This window comes from Mustela erminea, chromosome 10 (assembly GCF_009829155.1).
Source record: "Mustela erminea isolate mMusErm1 chromosome 10, mMusErm1.Pri, whole genome shotgun sequence".
Taxonomy (NCBI): Eukaryota; Metazoa; Chordata; class Mammalia; order Carnivora; family Mustelidae; genus Mustela; species Mustela erminea.
The window spans coordinates 31589787-31615836 of NC_045623.1; the positions used below are offsets into that span (position 1 = coordinate 31589787).

General features: G+C 37.4%; 1 protein-coding gene across 4 annotated transcripts in view; it reads right to left on the reverse strand.

The window, feature by feature from the left end:
* RPAP2 (RNA polymerase II associated protein 2) overlaps positions 1 to 26050 on the reverse strand; it is an 82109-nt gene that overhangs the window by 21784 nt on the left and 34275 nt on the right. For 3 of the 4 annotated variants that reach the window (XR_004289839.1, XM_032361273.1, XM_032361271.1), the window contains exons 10-11: positions 25306 to 25386; positions 14173 to 14241 (exon numbers count right to left, since the gene is read on the reverse strand). Coding sequence is in view for 2 of the 4 variants with exons in the window: in XM_032361273.1 (XP_032217164.1) it covers positions 14173 to 14241; positions 25306 to 25386 (150 nt within the window). In the remaining 2 variants the exon portion in view is untranslated. Of the gene's footprint in view, positions 1 to 14172; positions 14242 to 25305; positions 25387 to 26050 lie in introns of those variants that run through there. The other variant, XM_032361274.1, reaches the window with a different exon arrangement.

A 26050-nucleotide genomic window follows, 5' to 3' on the forward strand; every position in this document is an offset into this window, starting at 1 on the left:
TCTTCTGAAGATTTACCATGTCATATCGGGTTATAATTGCTTCCCTCTCCTCCTCTGCCAACCATATGGAGTGGTCAACATATGCTATGTATAGTATCTTCACAACTGTCTATTGCAATAGTCCTTGCAATTTGGTCTCCATGCCTATCATCCTAAAAAACTGCTTTCTTGAAGGTCACCTACAAGCACCTAATTGCTGAAGCCACAGCCTTTTTTCAGACCTCATCTTTTTTCAATAGAGGATAAATACCGGGTTCTCAGAAAGGTAGTTACTATTCTTTCTTTAACCTCATAACTGCTTTGGATTCCTTGGCAGCATTCTGGTTGGATACATACCTTTCTGAAGTATACTGTGCCAAGTAAAGTGAACATATTTTGAAGTTAGATAGTCTGAGTCCCAGGTGTAATCTTGGACAAAGTCTTGGACCAGTCTGTTTCTTCCTCTGGGAAGTGGGACACCATTACTGACCTTACTACATTGTGAAGATCAAATTAAGTAATGCATGTAAAGAATCTAGCAAGATGGTGCACATAGTCGATGTTCAAAAATTTCCACTTTCCCTCTTTCTGCTTTCCTTGTAGTGCTAAGGCATCCTTGGCATGGATGCAGCTATTCCACAGGTTCTATCTCATACTGACTTGGCATTTAATACCCTCTACCTCTGCCATCTCACCATTTCAGTGCCCACTCGAGTCTAGGTCTCTCATTTTCCTTACCATTTAAAAAAAAAATTTACTTTTTTAGTAATCTTCCCGCTCAATGTGGGGCTCAAACCCAAGATCAAGAGTCACGTGCTCTTTTGATTGAGCCAGCCAGGTGTCCCCCTTATCATTTTTTTTTAAAAAAAAGTACATTAACTTTTTATGTAAAATGTGACAAAATAATTTGTAATTACTTTATACAAAAGCAACCACAGGAACTATAAAGCTAGTCAGGTGCGCTTCAGAGCTACATTACTTTATCAGGATCATCTTTGCTTATTTCTACCAGCGTCCTTCCTCAGGGATACCTACGTATCTTCCACATGGTTCTCTTAGTTGCAGTTCTTTATCCAAAGATTGGGTCCTCAGTTGTGCCTTGCTCTCCTCAATAGGTTACTTCTCTTTCCACTTCAGAGTTGAAGGAGTGAACTCCAGAAACGTGCTGATGTAACATGCAAATTCAACAAAAATCATCCAGCCAAGTGTGATTGTGGTAACAAGTAAAATAATGTCCAAGACACAAATACACAGTGAAAGATTATTCACCAAGATCTTGGCAAAGGAGTATCTTCATGAAACTCCTAGCTGGTAGAGGTCTTGCAAGTCAGTTCTAGTTCTTGGCTCCAAAGGATCTACAATGACCCCCTCTACTGTTCCTCCTCAGGTCCTTCCTATTCCTCTCCTTACAGATGTTCCCAAGTTTCCTTCCAGCAAACTGAATCATGGCCCCTGGGGCTAATGTCTTCCCAATGGCACTCAAGGTCCACGTTGGGGTGCTGGTCTGACTCGGCACTGGATGTGGGCAGACTCCTTACCATTCTTCAGGTCCAATTCCACATTTTCAATACCTAGTGAGGAACCACCCAAGTGGATAATCTGCCTGAACCTTTCCTATTCCTGAACAGGAAGAGCCTTGGTGCTTGTAGAGCAAGTATTAAACCAAATGTGCCATCTCTTAAAATTAGTTCCTCCTACCCATTTCCATAAAGGCACCAGTATTTTCCCAGTCATCTGTCTTAATATAGGCATACTGCAGAGATATAGTGGATTTAGTCCAGACCACTGCAGTAAAATGAGTACCATAATAAAGTCAAATGAATACAAAAGTTTGTTTACACTATACTGTAGTCTATTATGTACAATAGCACTATGTCTAAACCACCTTAATTAAGAAATAATTTAAAAATGCTATCACCTGAGCTTTCAGTGAGTTGTGATCACTGATGATGATTAATAATAATAAAATTCAAAATACTGCAAAAATTACCAAATGTGACAGAGAGACACAAAGTGAGCAAATGTTATTTGAAAATAGTGCTGAGGGGTGCCTGGGTGGCTCAGTGGGTCAAAGCCTCTGCCTTCAGCTCAGGTCATGATCCCAGGATCCTCTGCTTGGCGGGGAGCCTGCTTCCCTTCCTCCCTCTCTGCCTGCCTCTCTGCTTACTTGTGATCTCTGTCTGTCAAATAAATAAATAAAATCTTAAAAAAAAAATAGTGCTGAGAGACTTGCTCAATGTAGGGTTGCCACAAACCTTAAATGTGTAAGAAACGTAATTATCCGCAAAGCACAATGTAAAGCATAATCAAATGAAGTGTGCCTGTATTCTGAAATCATTTGTTATTCCCCATCCCCCAACACACATTGCTAAACCTTGTAGATTCTGGAGTTGTAATGTCTCTTATCATCTCTCTCTCCCATTTAATTTTCTTCGTAATCATTTTAGTTCACTGCCTCATTGCTCTTTGGTTAACTACACTATCACTACTGGACAGTTTGAGAAATCATTTTCATAAACGTGGGCAAGAATAAGAATGCAAGAGAGTACTGAAAAGCACTGGAATCACTGACAGCAAACTAGTTCTTTAAGAAGTTTGCTAAGTAAATGGATGGATTGTCTGAGGGAGGTCTGTGAAGTTAAGGACAAAGGATAGGTTTTTCTGTTTTATTTTTTAAACTTCAAAGACAAATAAGCAGTTGTAGGCAGGAGGGAAGGAGTCAACACAGAGTGAGAAAGGATGGTTTCCTAATTAATTTCATTCATACATTAATTCACTCAATCACTGTCAGCTATTTTTTATAAATCTATAATTAGGCACAATGCTAAATAGTGGGTATATAAGGGTGAATAAAATCAGACAAAGAACCAGCCCCTAAAATCTTCAAGTGAATGACGGAGGCAGATATTAACCAAGTAATCATACGATTAAGTATAAAACTGAAAACAAGTGTAGGAAAGGTAAGTACACGGTGTTATCAAAGCCTATTTGTAAAGATATCTATTCTAGTCAGGGAACTCACAAAGGAAGAGAGGAAGGAAGAATATTCTGGACAGAAGGAACAACCAGTGTCCTACAGTGAGGGTGTGAAGAGAAGGGCTGAAAGGAGGTCAGTGTTCTGGGAAAGAGAACACGGTAGGGTGGGGTGAGAGGAGGTTAGAGAAGAAGGGGCTGTGCTACTCAGGGCCATGTAGGCCACAAGAAGAGGTTTTTTCTTTAAGAGCAGTTGGAAGCTTGTGAAGGACTGGTGAAGGACTGGTAGAAGCCAGGATCAGACGTGACTCCACTTCTCTGCAACACTAATCTCCTAAAGTGCAGGTTTCATGACATTAGTAGTCTGCTCAAAACTTAAATGACTTTCACTGTCCACTGAAGTAAATTTTTCTGCCATGAAAGGATCTATCTCTATGGTAGACCCAACTTTCCAACCATTCTTTCCAGTTATTTTATTCTCTTCACCAAATCCCTTCTTTTTGCTTTTTTTGTCCATGTTAGAGGTACCTCCTAGAATGCCCTCATCTTTTTTTTTTTTTTTTTAAGATTTTATTTATTTAAGAGAGAGTGAGCAGCGAGAGAGCATGCTCAAGTTGGGGGAAGGGACAGAAAGAGAGGGAGAAGCAGACTCCCCACTGAGCAGGGAGCCTGATGAAGTGGGGCTCAGTTCAAGAACCCTGGGGATCATGACCTGAGCCCAAGGCAGACCCTTAACTGACTGAGCCACCCAGGTGCCCTGTAAAAATAAGTTTTATAACAATTGTGCTTACAGAATCCTCTACAATTCGTGGGCCATTCCCCCCTCACTTTTTACATTTTATTCTAGGAATAAGTCTTGTCAATGAATTGGGATGTCTAGAAAGCTGCTCATGTGAATTTTAGCTTCTTTATTCAGTTCACATTTAAGAAAATTTTTTAAGTGGTTCTCAAATAACATTTTCCTCTTTTACTTCCCACTTTTTTTTTTTTTTTTCCATTTACTGAGGAACAGATCTCAAGTGTTCCTTGATAAATCTTCTTTAAACTACATACAGTGGGACACCTGGATAGCTCAGTCAAGTGTCTGCCTTCGGCTCAAGTCATGATCCCAGCATCCTGGGACTGAGTCCCACATCAGGCTCCTTGTTCAGAGGGGAGCCTGCTTCTCCCTCTGCCTGTTGCTCCCCCTCTTACTCTGACAGACAGACAAACAAACAACAAACTAGATATGGTATGGCAACCTGAGTTTCTTTTCTGAGATAGTATTATCCTGTTGTTAGCTAAAGGACTGATAAATACCTGACTTGTAGCTCTGATTTTTCTTCTTCTTTTTTTTTTTTTAAGATTATTTTATTTATTTGACAGACAGAGATCACAAGTAGGCAGAGAGGCAGGCAGAGAGAAAGAGAGAGAGGGGAAGGGAAGCAGGCTCCCTGATGAGCAGAGAGCCCAATGCGGGACTTGATCCCAGGACCCTGGGATCATGAGCTGAGCCGAAGGCAGAGGCTTTAACCCACTGAGCCACCCAGGCGCCCTGATTTTTCTTCTATCTAAAGAGTTGGGTTAGTCTTTGTGTCTCATTCCATGAAAATCAATATAAGTAGAGCCTATATACGCCAGAAAAGGAAAAGAGACCCACACTTCATTGTAACATCGTAACTATAGGTCATTGTAGAAGCTGGCATCTACACATTAATTGAAAAGGTTCCAAATATTTAGAAATTTTAATTAAAGCATAGACAACAGAGGTGTATTGAGTAGCTGCTACTGGTAAGGCTGTATTTTAGGCACTGTGGGGGATACAAAGACTACACCAAGCCTCTGCACTCAAAGACTTTATAGCCTGCTGGATGTGAGGAAAGGAGGAGGTGACTGTGTGCACAGGTAACCTCAGAAAAAAGTTAAATATATCAAATGGCAAAAAAGCAGCACAGATTATTGAGAGTTTCAAAGAAGCAAAATACCTCAACTAGAAAGATTAAAAAAAAAAAAAAAAAAGAGGGTTTCACAGAAGTGTGGTTTGTGATGGGCCCAGAGGATAGAAAGGGTTTCAGGAAATAGAAAGGAAAGGATGAGGGCATTCTGAGGTGCCTGGGCGGCTCAGTCAGTTAAGCGCCTCCCTTCTGCATAAGTCATGATCCCGGGGTCCTGGGACTGAGCCCCACCATCAGGCTCCTTGCTCACCAGTCTGCTGCTCCCCCTGCTTGTCTTCATTCTCTTTGTCGAATAAATAAACAAACAAAATCTAAAAAAGACCCTACCCACACCCCCCCCATATTTTTAACATTAAAAACAATCAACATACGCATTTTATTTTGCTTTTCACCACCCTAAGTATAATGCTGAGGTACTAAATCACTCCATTGTTTCCTCTGCATCCTCAGCTTTGATGTGGAGAGCAATATAATGTCAGCTAATATAATGTCAGTCTGTAGTAGAAAGAGACTAAAGGAATCTGGAGGGGTGTTCCTCCCCTTGACCTAAACAAGTACTCCATAATCTTTCTACAGAAAGAGTGACTAGCTGTATCATTCAAAGAATTTCTTTGCCAAGCTCAATGACTAAGATCATTAAGTAATAATACTTAGGCAGAGTCACCATGGTCCTTTATCAGTAAAATTAAACTGTTTTCTAGGCTAAATATGCTCATCCTCATTGTCTCTTTCAGTAGCCTTTTATACACTGCATTTGAATAACTTCTTACTTACAACATCTCATAGTTGAATTCACACTACTAAATTGACTTAACCTGGATATAGCCTAATCCCTCATTTTGCCAACAAGAAAAATCATGCAAAATGAGGTTAAGAAACTTGTGCAAGGCTATACTGCCTGTGCAAGGAGAAAGAAAAAAGGATAAAATCCAGAATGAGACTGAATTTGGGGTTTTAAAAGCCCTTCCATGGCTAACGGTAGTCTGTATGGTAAGCGAATTATATTTCATAAAAGTATTGTAATGATTAATAAAAATTACTGACATGCCTTTAAATTGTACTTACTTTAACCTGGACAAAAGCTAAAAGTCCCCAAATCAAGAGGCATGTGAGGTTTTAACTATTAAGGACTTCCAAGAAAAATAAAGAAGAAAAGAAGAATGTACCATGAAGAAATATGTCATTATGGGCTTTCTACTTCATAGCTATTATCTAGGAAATGGAGATTAAAAACTTTGATTATAAAAGACTATGCTAGCCAAATAAAATAAAATGTTTTTCTTATACCAGATGGTTTATGCCCTGATAATGTTTGTATTTAGTGCTTTAGGATTACCTATTAATAAGGAAGCAGGGATGCTTTCCATTGATATTTCTAATTCAAAGCAAACAAGTTCTATGTAACTCACTTCATAGTGATATATTACACATAGGTTTGTTTAAAGGGCTGGGCTGTAGTGACTTTAAACTTTATATCTAAATCCTGCTTGTGATAGATCTCTAAGAGCAATTTTGTAGAAGAGAGTTGGAAAGCTTTTCTTCCTAATTGTTGCTATGTAACAATTCTCTCAGAAGAGTGGCTGCAACTTTTTTTTTTTCAAAGCTCTAACATTGAAATGGAACCAACCAGTGGTGTCCATATGCAACATTACTTCATTCTTACAGTGCAGAACCCTGAGGCTAGGGATAACAATGCCTCTAAGACTCTAGGTTCCTAGCCTCCCCAGGCCTGTCCTCTCAGTGATCAGTGAACTCCATCAGGATGTGAAAATGTCATTGGTAGATACAGAAACTGACTCCTCAAGTCAAGCCTGTGACTGGCAAGGGCCATGTGCTTGCTACCTACAAGTCACCAGTGCTGTCACTATTCCTGCTGGGGATGAGAAGCAAGAGAGAACATCTTTTTGTTGAGGATCCCTGGTGATTTAATATGTATTGTGGCCTGAAGCTGGGGACTCTCAGCTACTTGTGGTTAAAAACACTAACATTGGGACGCCTGGATGGCTCAGGTGGTTAAGCAGCTGCCTTCAGCTTAGGTCATGATCCCAGCGTCCTGGGATGGAGTCCCACATCGGGCTCCTTGCTCGGCGGGGAGCCTGCTTCTCCCTCTGCCTCTGCCTGCCCTGCCATTCTGTCTGCCTGTGCTCACTCTCTCTCCCTCTCTCTCTCTGACAAATAAATAGAATCTTAAAAACACTAACATTATAAAATTGTCAAAAATATGAGGAATTCTGAGGAGAAAAAAAATCACTGGCTTTGGTTAAAATTTAAACAAGTATTTTTTCTTTAGAAAATATCTGGATTCGCAGAGTAAAATTTCTTCAATTTAAAAATATATTTTTCTTTTATAAACTCTCAGCAATGTATGGGGGAGGGAGGTTAGAAATAGTTCAATTATTATTTAATCCTCAGTAAACAAATACTTAAACTTCACAATGACAATGGTACTGTGATAGACACTGCAAGATAAATCCAAGATTTACACAAGAAAAAAAAACAAACAAACAAAAAGGAATTTTATGGATACTGAGAAATCAAAAAAAAACAAAAACAAAAACAAAACAAAACCACACGTGTTATATGATTCAGACGTTCAATTTATATGGTCTATGGTCTTATAATTCAACACCACACTCTTTCTGAAAGGGTAGGGGGTCCTAAGTAGTTGTTTTGCATATTAAGGAAAAATTCCTAAAACATAACAAATTGATATTACAAGTCCATGAAGATCTAAAATTACTCAAAATAGGCATGTTAAGTTTTAGAAAAACTGCAAATATAAGCCTCTAAAATGACTACTGGGTATGAGGTAAGAAGAGAAGACCTTTACAGTTACATTTATGGAGCCCTCAGTGGAAATTTAAAATGGTGAAGCCACCTTGGAAAACAGGCTAGCAGTTCCTCAAAAGATTAAACAAAGAAGCTAACATATGACGGTAACTCTACTTTCAGGTATATATACAAGAGAACCGAAACACATGTTCATACCAAAACTTGTACACAAATGTTCACAATAGTCAAAAAGTAGAAACAACCTAAATGTCCATCAGCTGATTAGTGTATAAATAAAATGTGGTATATCTATAAAATGGAATATTACTCAAGACATAAAAGGAATGAAGTACTTTTATGTGCTACATTAATGAACTTAGAAAACATGTTAAGTGAAAGATGCCTGACATAAAAAAGGCCACATATTATATCATCCCATCTGTATAAAATGTTCAAAACAGGTAAATCCATAGATACAGAAAGTAGATTAGTGGTTGCTTAGGGGATGAAAGAAGAGGAAATTGGGACTAAGTTAACAGATATGAGGTTTCATTTTGGGGTGATGGTAATGTTCTGGAATTAGACAGTGATGACCATTACATAATATAGTGAATATACTAAAAATGAGTGAAGGGTTCACTTTAAAATGGTGAATTTCCACTGAAAAGAAATTTTTAAAAAATTTTTAAAAAGTTAACCTCATAGTAAAAAAAAAAAATGGTGAATTTCATGTTAAATGAATTTATATCTCAATAAAAACTCAATTAAATATAAAAAATTCCATAATTATAAGGAAAAATAAAAAGTTATTTCAATGACCTGCCATTATGGTCTCAGCTATTCAGAACCAAACTGGAAACGTTAGAAGGAAGGCCTTGGAATACTTCTGAAAACCAATAAATTTCTAAGGAATCATCTCTTCGTTTTTCATGGTATGCTCACAAACTTTGTAAGGAAATTAGTGATGTGGGCTAAAAAAACAATCTGCCGAGGCAAAAAGCCTTAGTCACATCTTTCTATTCATGCCTGGTACCCTAGGGACGTGACTCTCCTAAGTGTCTATCTGTATGATGGTTACCTAAAGTGGCTGCCCATATCCAGTGAAGGCTTTTGTTTAGTGATCATGGTCAAGTTGAGCTTGTTTAAATACCATTTCTCAGGACTTAACATGCTACTCCCTAAACGATGGGAATACTGAAAGCTTTTAGGGGGAATAAACTATTGCATGGTCTCTGCCTAGGAAGTGAGCCACAGTTCACTGGAAACAGACAGTTCAGATAAATAAAATGAAAGTAGACATTTTTGGAGATGATCTTGAAAGCTTTCCATTAGAGAACATCAAAGGCATTAAACTAGCAATAGCATGTATCCATGTTAGACTACCACAAGTCACCCTACCTTCTCTAAGTAATACAAAGTATTCATCTCCTTTATTAGATAATCAAATCATTCCCATGGAACAACACTTACCCCATTCTCTGGCTACCCACTAAAAGACATTCAACTCCTATGCTACAATTAACCACAGATTGTCATAATACAAAGTAGTGGCTATTTACAAAGATTAGTTTTGGTGGAAAAGTTCCATTTTAAATATGCAAAGTCAGTGGGGAAACAGATTCCCATTTCTGGCACGTGAGCCACACATAAAGTAAATTAGGCCTTAATTTAATTAATCTGCTTCTCTATAGTTAATTGCTTCTCCATAGCCCTCTATATGGTCTCCCCTTGGCTGCTTGTCTGGATCTTTCTCTAGACTTCCTCAGCTCTCAGTCAACATCTACAGAGTTCCCTCTTGTGTCATAGGCTGAAATATGAGAGGTCAAAGTAGACTGGGAAGACGAAGAACAAAGGGAAGAGGAAAAGGAGAAAAGGGATCACGCTGATGGGGGTGTCCTATGGCTATAAAATCTTCTTAGAATACCAGTCAAAATATTCCAAAAGAAACTATCCTGAGTACTGAGACCATGATGAAAAGCGATTCTACAGTTTCTGCTTTTCCTCTATTAGGAGAAGGATGAGAATTATGAGGAATATAAAGACAAATGAGGTATTACAAAATGCACTTTAATGTAATTAATTATTATGCTTGCTAATTTGGTATACAAACACATCAAAATTATATAAATACATTAACTAGCTTTACACAATAGAGTATACAGGCACTAAAATATTTATAGCAGACTGTCTATATATTTAAATACATCTTTATAAAAAATCATGCATCAAGACGATAGAAAGAGGTTAATACTAGAATATGTGTGGGAAAATCAGATTCAACTCTATTATTTCAACATATAGTATGTAAGAGTAAAGTCTGATAAAGTTCAACTAAGGTAAAAAAAAAATTACTATAAGCAAGTGCTTAAGCAATAACACCAATTACCAGGCTACTTTACTGCATTTCTAATGAGTTATTAAAAAGCAAAAAAAAGGGGGGCACCTGGGTGGCTCAGTTGTTAAATGTCTGCCTTCAGATCAGGTCATAATCTCAGGGTCATGGGATTAAGCCCCAAATTGGGCTCCCTGATCAGCAGGGCATCTGATTCTTTCTCCCCGTCAACCTTTATCCCCCCACCCTGCTTGTTCTCTCTCTCTCTTTCAAAAACAAAAACAAGAACAAAAACAAAAAACAAAACCTTTAGAACAAAACAAAACAAAAAAATACTGGGTCAATTATCAGTGTTACAGATGTTCTATGTAAGGAGTACTTCAGAATCTTTGCTAATTATAACATTTATTTAATAAATATGAAAGGACTAAAGGGAAATTAATTCCTTCACTGTTAAATAAATGTATACTGTTGAAGCTCTGATTTAAAAGGTCTTTCTGTGTGCTCTTGACAACTACTTAAGGTCTGAGTACAAAGGATAAATATCCAAAAATGCAGTAGTCATATAGGCCATTCGAGTCATATGGAGAAATCTAAATGAAATGGGAATAGGTCATGATGTATTTTTATATAGAAGTATATTTCATTGGGGGTGCAAAGATGAAGTGTATAATTTGATTTGATCAATTCCTTCCTCAGATTATATGGGTATACAGTTCCCATCAGTATACACTAACAGATTAAACATTGTGGTTTAAATTTTTCTAATGTTAATACATCTGTGAAATTGCAAGGGAAATTAGGAGGAAAAGATGATATGCCACAGAAACATCAGATTTACTATTAATACAGATGTGAAAATTCAAGAACCAGCCCTCTTTCATTCTTCTGGACTGCCACATTTTGCTCAAAATATTGATCTTTTTTCCCTCTAACAAGAGTTAAGATTGGTGCCAATATGGCAAAAATGCTAAGAAAATGTATATTTTCTAAGTAGTTCTCGAGAGGAATTTTGATACAGCTTTCATACATTAAGCAAGTGCTAATAATAACAAAACACTGCAATGTTCATATACAAAGAGTAGTAGCACTGTTATACAATACTTAACAGATTATCTCTTTATATTCATCTACAGTGACTGTAACTGCCATTCAGAATCTTTTTCCTAGCGATAAAGATTTAAAAGAAGTTTACTTTTTTTTTTTTTAAAGATTTTATTTATTTGACAGACAGAGATCACAAATAGGCAGAGAGGCAAGCAGAGAGAGAGAGGGAGAATCAGGGTCCCTGCTGAGCAGAGAGCCCGATGCGGGGCTCGATCCCAGGACCCCGGGATCACGACCTGAGCCGAAGGCAGAGGCTTTAGCCCACTGAGCCACCCAGGCACCCCAAGAAGTTTACTTTTAACATGAATTCCAGAAACAACTGCAAGTAATGACTAAAAAAATTCCACTGGAAATTTGAGAGTAGATGCAAAGGTTTTCCAATCATAGAATAATTATTAAAAAAAAGATAATCCCATGTATGCCTATGTTCAATCTTAGCAGCAATAAATTAAAAGGCTGAGGAGGGTGGTTATTGTTCTACAAGTATGTTTGAGTATTTTACTTCCTTTCTCCTTTTATGTGCATGTCTCTTTGGGTGTCTAAGGTCTCCATATTTTTCACTGTGCTTAAGATTCTTTATCCAATGTTGGCCATCAAGCCTGCTTTTTCTTGCAACAACAACAAAATGTCTTTCCCAAAAAGTAACTGTGAACTCTAAGTGGGCAGAAAGAGGGCTACAAATATGAAGTATAATTATACTTTAGTCAATAGGATTAGTATTTACCTATTTTATTTTTATCCCCATCTCGTAAAGTAATTTTACTCTAAAAGAACAAAAGGACAAAGCTGAGAATGAAGGGGCTTACGAGTTCAGCCAGAGATTCTTTGGGGGAAGAAATATGAAAAGCTAAAGGGAACTTTCTGAGAAAAGAGGAAGTAAATAATACTGGGACAGGAGACAAAAGTCTTAGAAGTTGATGACCAAAGAATAAGGGGATTCAGTCCGTGAGGACATAGAAGGTGCAAATGCAGAATGGAAGGGATCAGGAATAACCTGCAGGGAGGGTCAATGGCAAAAGTTATTGAGAAAATAATATCTGAAAGGCAAAAACCAAGAAAGTTTCAGCTGATCTGGTGTCTACAGTGACCAAGGATTTTAAAAAAGAAGTCAGAGGAGCCCTAACTGGACAGGATTTTAGCTGTGCAGGCAACAAAAGGACCAAAGACCAGGAGAAAGATGGACAGTTCTAGCTATGGGTTAATGTATAATGAAAGAGAAGGATACAAGGTGAATGACAAAAGGAACTAGTCAGTGTTTACTGCTACCTCAAGACTGACCACATAACGTTCAACATGCAATACAAGTAAGATGTGCGCAGTCTGTTTCTTAACTTCAATAAAGTTACTATTTTTATGGGTCATTGACCCTTGAATTAAGAGGTTCCCTATACTATATCCAAAGTTAGGGAAGTCAAAAAGTGCCTAAGAGGATTAGCAAAGCTTTCAATTTTTTGTGCCATATGGGGGCCTTTATTAAAATCAAACACTAGAAGTTTATTTTTGTGTGGAATAATCACTTGAAATTTTAATGGCATACTCAGTAAGCAGCTGCTCATTAAGATAATACTTCCAGTTACTGGCTTAGAAAGCAAGATTCTGAGATTACTGCTTGGCACAGGCCTGTGACTTGTCAACCAAAAAAGTTACTTCCTCTTGACAATAATGAATTGCAGAAGTACAGTTAAACAGTTATCTATGAGGGTTTATTGGCAGGCACAGGATATGGTGGGTGAGCAGAGATACTGATATTTTTTTCTGCTAGTGACCAAAATATTTACAAATTTCATAAAATGTAAAGAACTTTCTAAAAAAATTACTAAGATCTGTTTCACAAATAACCAATTCAACTGGAACACTGAATAGTAGAAATGACAAAAGATTTGTTCTTATGGTTGATAAAAAATTTATATTAGGGCATTCAAGTAAAGTTATTTTCTGTGTTCTGATTTAATGAATCATGTGAGTTGTATCTGGCTGGGTGACACAGATGCTGGCTCACTGAAGCCTACTCTAATGCCTCCCAGCACAGCCTTCCTTGGGACAGTGAAGCCAGAGCAACATGTCAGACTGAAGAAATATCAAAGAAAGAGAAAGCAGGGCTGGAGATGCTATGAGGTTGGCTCATAACACATCTTGACCTGTGTGTCCAGTAAGTATTCAATGTCCTATGGGCTTCAATGACCTAACAAGCACCAAGTAGCAACAGTAATGCAGTAATGAATGGTCCTCAAAAGAAGACTTGCAATTCAAGCTGAAAAACACTACACTTACTAGATGGCTTTAACCCTACTGAAAGACAGCTTTAGAAACCACTAGTGATTTCTTAAAAGGTGAATGAGTATTAAATGTTTTATATATGCTTGTGTAATACCTACTTGAGTTCCTTTACACCTGTCTGATTTTAAAGATGTGTATTAGTTTGGATATTAAAACCTTTCCAAAGCTATTAATAATAAAATATGTTAAAAAATGAAATAGCATTAAATATGTTGGTAAAACTACAGTTATAAATAATGAGACCCATTCAATGTTAAAAAAATGTTTTTTTTTTTAAAGATTTTATTTATTTATTTGACAGACAGAAATCACACGTAGGCAGAGAGGAAGGCAGAGAGAGAGGAGGAAGCAGGCTCCCTGCTGAGCAGAGAGCCCAATGCGGGGCTCGATCCCAGGACCCTGAGATCATGACCCAAGCCAAAGGCAGAGGCTTTAACTCACTGAGCCACCCAGGTGCCCCCCCAAAAATGCACTGTTAAAAATGAAATTAAAGGACTATTCCATATATATTCCACATGGAGATGATCTCCTCTTTCAAAAGATAACAAATAATACTTGTGAAGAAAAAGGCCCTCAGAAGAAAAGATGGTAAAAAAGATAAAGAGAATAATTAAAGCTTATCAAAATATTGGCATATCGCTTTACATGAAAGTTATTTCATCACATACTAAAGGAAAGCAAGGCACAAAATAGAGGTACATTTTCTACATATGCTTATAAAATCAATGAATAACTTGGTTTTTCCCCGAATTAAAATCCTATTTAGTATTTAGAATTGAAATCTGAAGGAGTACTTACAATGACAGCAACACCACAGCAATTAAGGTCCACTCTGCAGGTTTGTGTATAATATTTCTATTTGTTAATCTGTAAGATAGAAAGATAAAGTTTACCAAAGAACTGTTACCTTTAAATACACAAACCATCTATTTTTAAATAAAATCAGATTTATGACATTATGTTTGATAGGAGTCAGCAGTACAGAACTGTGGCTTAATCTTCAGCAGCTGATAATGACCATCATTTTTTTTTTTTAAAGATTTTATTTATTTATTTGACAGACAGAGATCACAACTAGGCAGAGAGTCAGGTGGAGAGAGAGGGGGAAGCTCCCTCCTGAGCAGAGAGCCCAATGCAGGGCCTCGATTCCAGGAACTGAGCTAAAGGTAGAGGCTTAACCCACTGAGCCACCCAGGTGCCCCTGATAATGACCATCTTAAAAGAAAGTGCTCCAGCTCCACTTCTATATATTTATAGCAATTTATAAGAATGTTACTGTTAGACATGATGGGAATATAGGAACAATATGAGCAACTAAACTGCATGGTTTATTAAAATATACACAACAGTTCCCTGTAACCATTATCTTCTGTATTTTCCCCCAATAAATTTTTTCATTTAAATTAACAAACTAGGGGCGCCTGGGTGGCTCAGTGGGTTAAGCCGCTGCCTTCGGCTCAGGTCATGATCTCAGGGTCCTGGGATCGAGTCCCGCATCAGGCTCTCTGCTCAGCAGGGAGCCTGCTTCCTCCTCTCTCTCTGCCTGCCTCTCTGCCTACTTGTGAGCTCTCTGTCAAATAAATAAATAAAATCTTTAAAAATAAATAAATAAATAAATTAACAAACTAATAGGCAATTTCTAATTTTAATTCATCTTTTGCACCTTCCTACCTTGTGCTAGGTTGGCAGCAGGCACCGAAGGGATGTCATAATCCATAATTTACAGTAAGAGTCGACAATAAATTACAAGACTAGGTCTTTAACAAAAAGAGTTTTATGATACGAAGGTGCACCAGCACCCCAGTGTTTATAGCAGCAATGTCCACAGTAGCCAAACTATGGTAAGACCCCAGATGTCCACTGACAGATGAATGAATAAAGAAGACGTGGTATATATATATACACACAATGGAATACTACAGCCATCAAAAAATGAAATCTTGCCATTTGCAGTGGAGGACGGAACTACAGGGCATTATGCTAAGCAAAATAATTCAATCAGAGAAAGACAATTATATGATATCATTCATATGTGGAATTTAAGAAACAGAACAGAGGATCATAGCAGAAGAGAGGAAAAAATAAAACAAGATGAAATCAAAGAGAGAGACAAACCATAAGAGACTCTTAATCACAGGAAACAAACTGAGGGTTGCTGGAGGTGTGGGGGAGGGAGGGATGGGGTAACTGGGTGATAGACATTGGGGAGGTTATGTGCTATAGTGAGTGCTGGTTATTATATAAGACTGATGAATCACTCTACCTCTGAAACCAATATTACATTATATGTTAATTAACTGAATTTAAATTTAAAAAAAAACTCTTAAAAAATTAAATTAATTCTAACACTTAGCAGTTGATAACAAAATACACTGTAGTCAACTTAGTTTCTCAAAAACCATTTGGAAAAACTGCTCTAAATAAAAAATGATATAAATCAGTAAGAAAAAAAAGACAGCCAATGATATCTGATAAAGGACTGTTACCAAAATAGACAAAGAACACTTAAAATTTAATAATAGGCAAACAAATAGCCCAATTAAAAAATGGGCCAAACACCTTTACAGACATCTCAACAAAGATAAACAAATGGCAAAAAGGCAGATGAAAAGATGCTCCACTTAGTATCTCATAAGAGAACTGCAATAAAAAATGAAACTGAGATACTGCTATATACCAATCGCAACGGCCAGAATCTTGAACATTGACAAAACCAAATGCTGAATCAAAATCCATCCACAAGAGTCATACATTTGCTACAAATGATAAACCTACACTGACATCATTATCACATTGGTCAAATGTTTGGCTCTGTAGTAAGGATGTGGAGCAACAGGAACTCTTATTCATTGCTGACAGGAATGCAAAACAGTACACCAACTTTGGAAGAGTTTGGCGCTTTCTTATAAAACTAAACATACTCCATCATCTGATCAGCAATCATGTTCCTTGGTGTTTACCCAAAGGAGTCAACAACTTATGACTATAAAAAACCTGTGCATAGATGTTTACGGCAACTCTATTTACAACTTCCAAAACTTAGAAGGAACCAAAATGTCCTTCAGTAGGTGAATAGAAAATAAGCTGTGGTACATCCAAATAATGGAATATTACTCAGACCTAAAGAGCTACATTCTCAAGCTGCAAAAAGACGTGGAAGTGCTTTATTTTATTTTTTTACAGATTTTTATTTACTTGTCAGAGAGAGAGAGAGAGAGAGAGAGCACACAAGTGCATAAGCAGGGGGAATGGCAGGCAAAGGGAGAAGCAGGCTCCCCACCAAGCAAGGAGCCTGACATGGGACTCAATCCCAGAACCTTAGGATCATGACCTGCGCTGAAGGCAGACATTTAACAGACTTGAGTCACCCACGTGTCCCAAATGGAGGTGCTTTATATACATATTACTTATGTGAAAGTAGCCAGTCTAAAAAGGCTACATACCATATAATTCCAACATTTGGGAAAAGGCAAAACTATGGAGATGATAAAAAGATCAGTGGTTGCTAAGGGTTGTGGAATGGGGGTGGGGAAAAGTAGCAAATAGGTGGAGCACAGAGGTGCTTTAGGGCAGTGAATGATACTATAATGATAGGTACATGTCATACAGTCATCCAAACCTATAGATTATATAATACCAAAAATGAAGTCTAATGTAAATGGTGGACTCTGGGTGACAATGATGTCGATGTAGCTTCATCAGCTGCAGCAAATGTGTAACTCTGGTTGGGAGGTTGCAAATGGGGGAGGCTACGCATATGTGGGGACAAGGAGTATTACAGGGAATCTCTGGACCTTTTTCTCAATTTTGCTATGAACTTAAAACTGCTCTTAAAACACAGTCTTTTAAAAAAACCCAGCCAATAAACAAATAGACAAAGGATATAAGCAGGCAATTTACGGAGGAGGAAAGTTGAACAGTCAGTAAATATTTGAATAAGAGCTGAATTTCACCAGCAAACATTGAATAAGAGTTAAATTTCACTAGTAATCTGGAAAACTAATATAAAAGCAATAATTCACTCCATCACATTGGCAAAAATAAAATACTGATAACAACAAAGGTTGGTGAGAATATGAATAGCATTTTTAATCTACTTGATGTGAGCAATCAAACAACAATTTGGCAATATCTAATAAAGCTGAAATGCTTATGAACAGCTCAACTATTTCACTTCTAGATAAAAACCCTAAACAAATTCTCACTTATGTTTATGGAGACATGTATAAAGGTAGTTAATGTGCTTGTAATAGGAAAAAATCATAAATTGTGGCATTTTTATGGAATGTTGAAAAGTCAAAATGATGAATGAACTAGACTTACGTATTTTGTTCATCATAATTTGGAAGACAGCAAGTATGGTATCACATTATATAACTCAAGAACAGACAATAACTCAGTATTATTTATGGATACACACAAGTAGAAGTATAAAAACAAAGACTAGAAAGACATGTATCAAATTCACAGTATCTGTTGCTTCTGGAGGAGGGAAGGAGAATGGATTGGGAAAGAGAACAAAGGGGATTTCACGTCAGGGCCTTTGCATTGGTTATTCCATTGTCTGAAACTATCTTCCCCAGGTTAGTTTTCTTGCCACCTTCAGCAAAGATAAGGCTATCTGGACCAACACATTAAAAAGTGAAACTTCTAGGGGCACCTGGGTGGCTCAGTTGGTTAAGCATCTAACTCTTGATTTTGGCTCAGATCATGATCTCAGGGTGGTGAGATCAACCCCTCTTGTAGGGCTCTATGCTCAGTGGGGAGTCGGATGGAGAGTCTCTCCTTCTCCCTCTGCTCACATGTGCAGGTTTTCTCTCTCTCAAATAAATAAATCTTTTTAAAAAAATATCTTATTTATTTATTTGACAGACAGAGATCACAAGTAGGCAGGAAGGCAGGCAGAGAGAGAAGGGGAAGCGGGCTCCCCACTGAGCAGAAAGCAGGATACAGGGCTCGATCCCAGGACTCTGGGATCATGACCTGAGCTGAAGGCAGAGGCTTTAACCCACTGAGCCACCCAGGCACCCCTCAAATAAATAAATCTTAAAAAAAAAGAAGTGAAGATTCCTTCCACTTCCTATCCCCAGACTCCTGACTCCCTTATCCAGCTATGTATTTTTTTCTCCTATTCCAGTTATCACTTTTTCTTTTTTTAAGACTTATTTTATTTACATCGGAAAGAGTGTGTGTGGAGGAGGGGAACATAAGCAGACTTCAGGCTGAGCTCAGAGACCAAAGCATGGCTAGAGCCCAACATAGGGCTCAATCCCACAACACTGAGATCAGACCTGAGCTGAGACCAAGAGTCAACATTCAACTGACTGTGCCCCTCCCAGGCACCCTTCTACTATCACCTTCTAACATATATAGTTATTGTTTACTATCTGTTTGGTTTTTTGGCCTGTGGCAGGAATCTATATGTTCTTCACCTATTTACTTCAGATTGATTTCTTGGGTATTCAGAAAAATTTGATATTTATCCAACTGTGTTTGAGGGATGAGGCAAGCATAGCAGTCCCCCTACTACTCTGCCTTCTTAACTCTTTTCTCATCAATTATTTATTCCAAATGCCCAGAACAAGGTAGGCATTCAATTAATTTTTTCTGAATGACTGACTTAACCTTCAATATTTTCTTTAAAAAATATACATCTGGATCAAATATTACAAAATATTAATATCTATTAATTGAGTAGAGAATATGTGTATCTTTATTATATTAATCTGAATTTTTCCCATAGTTAAAATGTTTTACAAAAATTTAAAAAGTCCAGAAGATATAAAGTACACTATAGTGGTTAAAAATTCTGACAGAGGAGCGCCTCGGTGGCTCAGTGAATTGGGCTTCTGCCTTCAGCTCGGGTCATGATTTCAGGGTTCTGGGATCGAGCCCTGCATCAGGCTCTCTGCTCGGTGGGGATCCTGCTCCCCCCCCCCCCCCGCCTGCCTCCCTGCCTACTTGTGATGTCAAATAAATAAATAAAATCTTAAAAAAAAAAACTCTGACAGACACATGGGTTTGATACTCAGATCTGTCACTTGGCTGTACTTGGGACACATTTAACAGCTATGAAACTTTTTAAAAATTCAATAAAACAGGAACAACATACTACCTACCTTGTAGAGTTCTTGTAAGGACTAAATGTACAAAAGACATCCATGTTGCCAAATTCAACGGACCTTTCTCAGTCCTCATCTTAACCTATTAGTAATATTTGACACAAATGATACTTCCTTTCTCCTTGGGACACTTTCTTTATCTGCTTTCCACCTGCTTGATTTCCCTCCCTCTCACTGGCACTCTTTCTCAGACCTTCTGATTTTGGATAACTCCATGGCCTCTGCCCTTGGGTCTCTCATTTCCTCTATATATGCTCCTTCCCTTGGTGCTATTATCCAATCTCATAACTTTAAATATTAGATAACTTTGTGCTGACAGCTCTCATATTTATGATCTCTAGCCTGGACCCTTTCCTTGAATTCTGGACTTCTATATCTAATGGTCTCCCTGACCTTTCCACTTGACTATGTAATAGGCATCTCAAAACTTAGTATGGCCAAAACTGAGTTCCTCATCTTCCGCCAAAACCAGGTCCTCCTGCAGATAGGTCCACCTCAGTAAATGGCTATGTAATCCTTCCAGAATCCAGCTACTTAGGCCAAAAATCTTGTGGTTAACTTTGGCTCCCTTGACGTCCTGTGCCCAACCAGTCATCAAATCCTGACAGTACTATCTTCAAAAGAGAATTTGATTACTTATTACCTCCAATGCTTTCACCTTGTTCCACTTCATTTCTTGCCTAGATTACCAAGGCAGCATCCTAAATGGTTTTCCTGCCTCTGCCCATCTATTGTAATTCTTTAATCAGCAGAGTGATGTTATTAAAAATGTAGGTCAGATCATATCATTCCTCTGTTCAGAATCAACCAATTGCTCTCCATCTCACCTGGAGTAAAAGTGAATGAATGATCACAGCTATAAGGCCTATATAATCTATACCACATGAGCCCCCCACTTCTCTGACCATATTTCTATGTACCTTTGCCTCTGCTCACTTCTCCAGCCTCCTTATCATCCTTAATATTTTATGAATACACCAGGCCTGCTGTACCTAATATATTTTCACAGAGAGCAAGATGGCTTGCTTCTTTACCAATTTTTAGCTCTTTTTATAAATGGCAGCTTCTCCATAAGGTCTTCCCTGACCAACCTATCTGTCCCAGACAAAAAAATCCCAACTACCTCCCCCTATTCAGTACCAATCCTTTTCCATGCTTCTGGGAGAAAAGGAAGAGAATGGAATGAGAAAGGGGAAAGGGCACATCATCTCATAATGATAGTACATGTATTGTTCTTAAATATTTACATATTCATTCTATTAGAATAGTTTCATGAGAGAAGGAATTTTGTCTGTTTTGTTCACTGCTTTGTCTGGAGCAACTAAAATAGAATCTAGCGCATGACCAAAAAAGGTCAAAGGATAAGCATGTAAAACATGGCAAAAACAATTAAAAGTATATTCCTTTTCTTTTTCTTTCTTTTTTTAAAGAAATTCCTTCCTGCTATACATGAAATCTCCCAAAGTTAAGCCAAATTTAAGATTTCATGAGTTCATTTACTCATCCACCAAAAAATGTATCAACTACCTGCTCTATATCACTGTTTCAGGCACTGAGGAAAACACAAGATCTTTTTGTGTCAAAATACAATTTCAGGATGGTTCAGTTGTTAAGCGGCTGCCTTCAGCTCAGGTCATGATCCAAGGGTCCTAGGATGAAGGCCCACATCAGGCTTCCTGCTCGGCGGGAGGCCTGCTTCTCCCTCTCCTGCTCCCCCTGCTTGTGTTCCCTCTCTCTCTGTGTCTCTCTCTGGCAAATAAATAGATAAAATCTTTAAAAAAATAATTTTAATTAAAATCAGATTCAGAAAAATATCTTTTTTTTTTTAATATTTTATTTATTTATTTGACAGAGATCACAAGAAAGCAGAGAGGGAAGCAGAGAGAGAGGAGAAAGCAGGCTCCCTGCCGAGCAGAGAGCCCAAGCGGGGCTCAATCCCAGGACTCCGGGATCATGACCTGAGCCGAAGGCAGAGGCTTTAACCCACTGAGCCACCCAGGTGCCCCAGAAAAATATCTTGACTGATATTTACTGATGACAGTAAATCTTTACCAAGCAACTTCTGATGGAACCACTATGGCAGGTAAATCAAAATAACATTGTGGATAAATGACTGTGATGCAATTCAGTGGAAAGGACAGCTCTATTCACAGGGGAAAGATTCTTCAAAGAGCTGAAAAAGCTACTTTATGTGTAAGTTCTAAGAGGCTCTCAACTCTGGCTGCACATTAGAATCACCTGGGGGGCTTTTAAAGAAAACTGATGTCTGGGCCCAACCCTTAATCAAATGAAACTCAATCTCTAGGGGTGGAGCCAGGCATCTGTAGTTGTTAAAAGCTCCCCAGGTAATTCTGATGCACAACTGGTTTGAGAATCCCTGTTTTACAAGTTCCTATTATTGATTATCATTTCAAAGGGAAGGATACGGTTATTTATGTCAACTTTTTTCCACTGCCAGTATTGATTGAAAAGATCTCTCAACATTGGTCTCTGTTATCAATATGGCACTTTTTTTTAGAGACTTCATGAAGAAGTCCTAGCCCACAAATAGTCACATACCTTCTGAAGTTGTTCCTTCTAGAATCTGAAGACCCCATGAGTTATCTTACCAGAGATACTCTATATACTCTAAATAATTGACATTTTCCTAAAAAGTGGCAAAGCCAATTTAAGCAATTTTTATTGAAGCTATAGATTCTGACCTGCAAGTACTAAAGAGTAAAGATTTAAAAAACAATATCAAGGTTTCTTATATTTGTGTGTGATTAATGATCTTGTAGTTGCATCATTTCCATGCTATCTAATAAGAGTAACCACCTCAGTAATCAGAACAATCACGTCATTTAGATATACTGTTATTACCTGGACATTCACTTTCAAACCTAAACATTCTAGATGAAGTAAAAATGTCCTTATATGTTTTTGTCAGTCAGAAAAATAAAATATTGCAGTCATCAATAATGCTTGTGAAAACCATTCATTTTATGTGTAAAATAATTAGTAAAGATTTTTGATTAGTAAGCAAAATAGATCAACAGTTAATACAAATAGCAAATACATTAAATAGATTACTTTCTTAAGAATGCTGTATCTGGAAAAAATGCTTATATAAATTCAAATATTGTTAGGACAGAATAATAGAGATAAGATTTTATACTAATTCGATCTTTGCAGAACTCTACTATATACCAGAATTCACAACATTAAAGAAAATTACTAAGGTTAAAAAGGAACAACAGGCCCCCAAATGGAGTCCCTTATGCTAAGACCAAGACTTAACACCTGGACCTAACTGTAGTTTTAGCCTCTCCCATGAGTGGAGTTTTAAACCCATCAGTCTGGAATTTTCTGATGACCAGTAAGGAGGTAATCTGCATGATAAGACCCTCTGCCTTTCCCTCTAAGGGAAGGTGACCTTGTGAGAAACAATCCCTTAATTTTTTCTTCCTAATAACTTCCTTGTCCTGTCCCATTTCTGCCTACAAATGCCTTCTATTTTGTACAACCCTTCTGAACATCCTTCCATTTGTTAGATGAAATTCTGCTTATTTCATTAATCACTGAATAAAGTCAATTAGCTCTTTAAAAACTGACTTGATTGAATTTTTGTTAATAGCTTTAAGGGCTACATTTTAATTTTATTTAATTACTGCCATTTAAGTTATAAATCTTCAAGAAAATGGCCTATTGGGGAATTCTTAGAATCTTGCGATGATGAATTTATCACATCACTTCAAAATATCCTGAGCTGCAAAAGTACTAAATTATGTAAACAGACATGTAATAACCTTAATACAATCTTTAATCAAAATAATAAAAATGTTGGGGTGCCTGGGTGGCTCAGTGGGTTAAGCCTCTGCCTTTGGCTCAGGTCATGGTCTCAGGGTCCTGGGATGGAGCCCTGCATCAGGCTCTCTGCTCAGCGGGGAGCCTGCTTCCCCCCCACCCCCACCTCTCTGCCTATTTGTGTTCTCTCTCTCTCTGTGTCAAATAAATAAATAAATAAATAAATACTTTAAAAATAATAAAAATGTGAAGACAAAACTGTTAAGAGTAAACTGAGGCACCCTTAACACATTCTGTTGAGTCAAACTTCACAATAAAAGAATCTACAAGAATGTCTTAAAACAACTCCTGAAGTCTTGAGTCTATAAAGGCTAAATATTTAAATATAAAGTGGTACAAATGATCCTCTCAGAAGATTAAGATAAGGTTTTTTGAGATTTGCCTAAACTATGAATCCTAGATCCTTCTAGTATATATCTTATTGAAAAACAGTTTCCTGAATCACTTCATGGCATACAAAAATGTTAGTGATGTTTTTAAAGGTGTTGGTTGAAAGTGAATGGCTATTTGGTTTTACTGATATATAGTACAGTGACTGTAAGAGAAATCTAACAGTTAACAATATCAAGAAATAATTTCTGTAGTGTAATTTTAAACTTTTAAAATATTATTACTACTGTTGATAACAATAAACCCTAACAATTATTTACTGGATGGAATGATTCTTCTAATTTAGAAGTTTGTTCAATTTTGGTGCTATCTAGCTTCAGTCATAGGCAAGTAATGATTTTAATATCTGGTCACTGGCATTTGGCCAAAATGTGTATTTAGTGCACCTCTACTGATAGGGTGTTTAGAGGCCTATCCTTATGCTATCACTTCAAATCCATTCCACACAATTCAATATTAAACTACCCACTGTTTTTGTACTGTTCACTGTGCTCAACTTATTTTCTAACAGGAGAGTTCTTCCTTGAGGGTGGGCATAGTGCTTCTTCTGCATTGCCTATAGTGTGTAGCAGCACAGTGCTGGTCATTTGATCTCTATCTATTAATTACTAAGATTCAATATGTTACTGGCTAACACCTTTGTGTCTGAGACACCATCTTCCTTCTTAATTTTAGACTACTCTATAAATAAACAATCCAAAACTAACTATATCAAGGTTTGAGCAAAGAAGATCCTGCATTTAATAAAAGATAATGTTTAGTGGAGAAGAAAACAGAATACTATTCTTAGATCTAAGACACTGAAGGTAAGTCACTTTTTTCACGTTTTTGTTAGAAAGCCCTCTTGCTCAACTATAGAACCCAACAGTTAATCAGAACTAGACAAGACTTAACATAGTCTTAACAAAACTCATGTCTTAATTAAAACCCAATGTGCTTATTTCTTATTGTACTTTCTTGAGGCATTGATGAAGGTGTTTTGCAATGCTCCAGAACACCCAAACTGCTGGACCAGAAAAGCCATGATAGCAAATGCCTAGGAATAAACCTAGGATAGGAATTCCTAGAGGATTACATCCCACATGTGTCCTTCCCTGCCCACGATTATGGGCTGACCACATACTGATCCTGATCCATGATCATATGCTCCCTGCTGCTTTCTTGCATGGACCTTCCTAAATCTTTCCTCATAAAACTCTAGGAGTCCATCTTGCGCGTGGAGAGACTGGTTGTTAAGACCTGCCATCTCCCCTGGCTGCTGGCACCCAAAATAAATCTTTCCCTTTGTCTTTTTCAAACTCTTGTCTCTTTAGTTATTGCCTTCTCTTGGGACAAGTATATCCAAGTTTGTTCAACAAAAGTGTGGGCAAACCCAGCCAGGAGCTATGCTTTTGATTAGTCCAGCCCCCTCGGGATTTCCTAGGCTGGAGCAGTTGGCCCTGGGTTTACCCATTCATTTCCTGAGTTGGGGGCTATGATACATTATTAGGGAACACAGTCTTTCTATGGATTCTTCAAGGCAATCACAAGAAGTCAAAAAACTGAGAAGGAAAATTTTAGTATTAACACTGACCTGAAAGTTCGGATAAGATTTTTAAGTTGTGCAGAAATATCTCCTAATGTGATCTGAAGAGGCCCCAAAAGTCCAGGGACTCTGAAAAGAAAAAATTACATTTCCTTTAAAATATAACTTATTTATACAGAAATATTATTTGAGTCTTGCCTAAGTCTGGATTTTCCATAAGTAATAATGGCCTTTAGGTAGAAGCAGTTAAGCTAGCTTCTGACTGATGAGAACTCATGAGAACTCACATTTCATATTAATCCCATACTCCACCATATAGTCTATGGTACAGTGTGAGGCACTGAAAAACATTATCCTGGCTGCTACCTATATTCTTATACTTGTTTTTCTTACCTCTACTTTCAAATAATTAGATTAAATGGAAAGAACACAAGGCCAGAGGAACTGGACCCCCTAAACTGTCCAATTTAGGAGTATGACCTATTTCTTCTTATGAAATCCTTACAGTGGGAGTAGAAACTGATATATTTCTAGAGAGCAATTTGCCAATACATGTTAACATTGTAAATATGGATATTCTTTGACCCAACAGTTTTACTATGAAAAAATTAACCCTAAAGAAATAATCAGATAAACATAAAAAAGATGCTTATTGCAAAAAGTATTTTTAGTAGTGAAAAATCAAAATAAACTATGATATAAACATACAGTGGAATATAATAAAACCTTTAAAATGAAAACATGAATCTATATTTTTTAGCATGGACAGATATTCATGTTGTGTTAAGTGAAA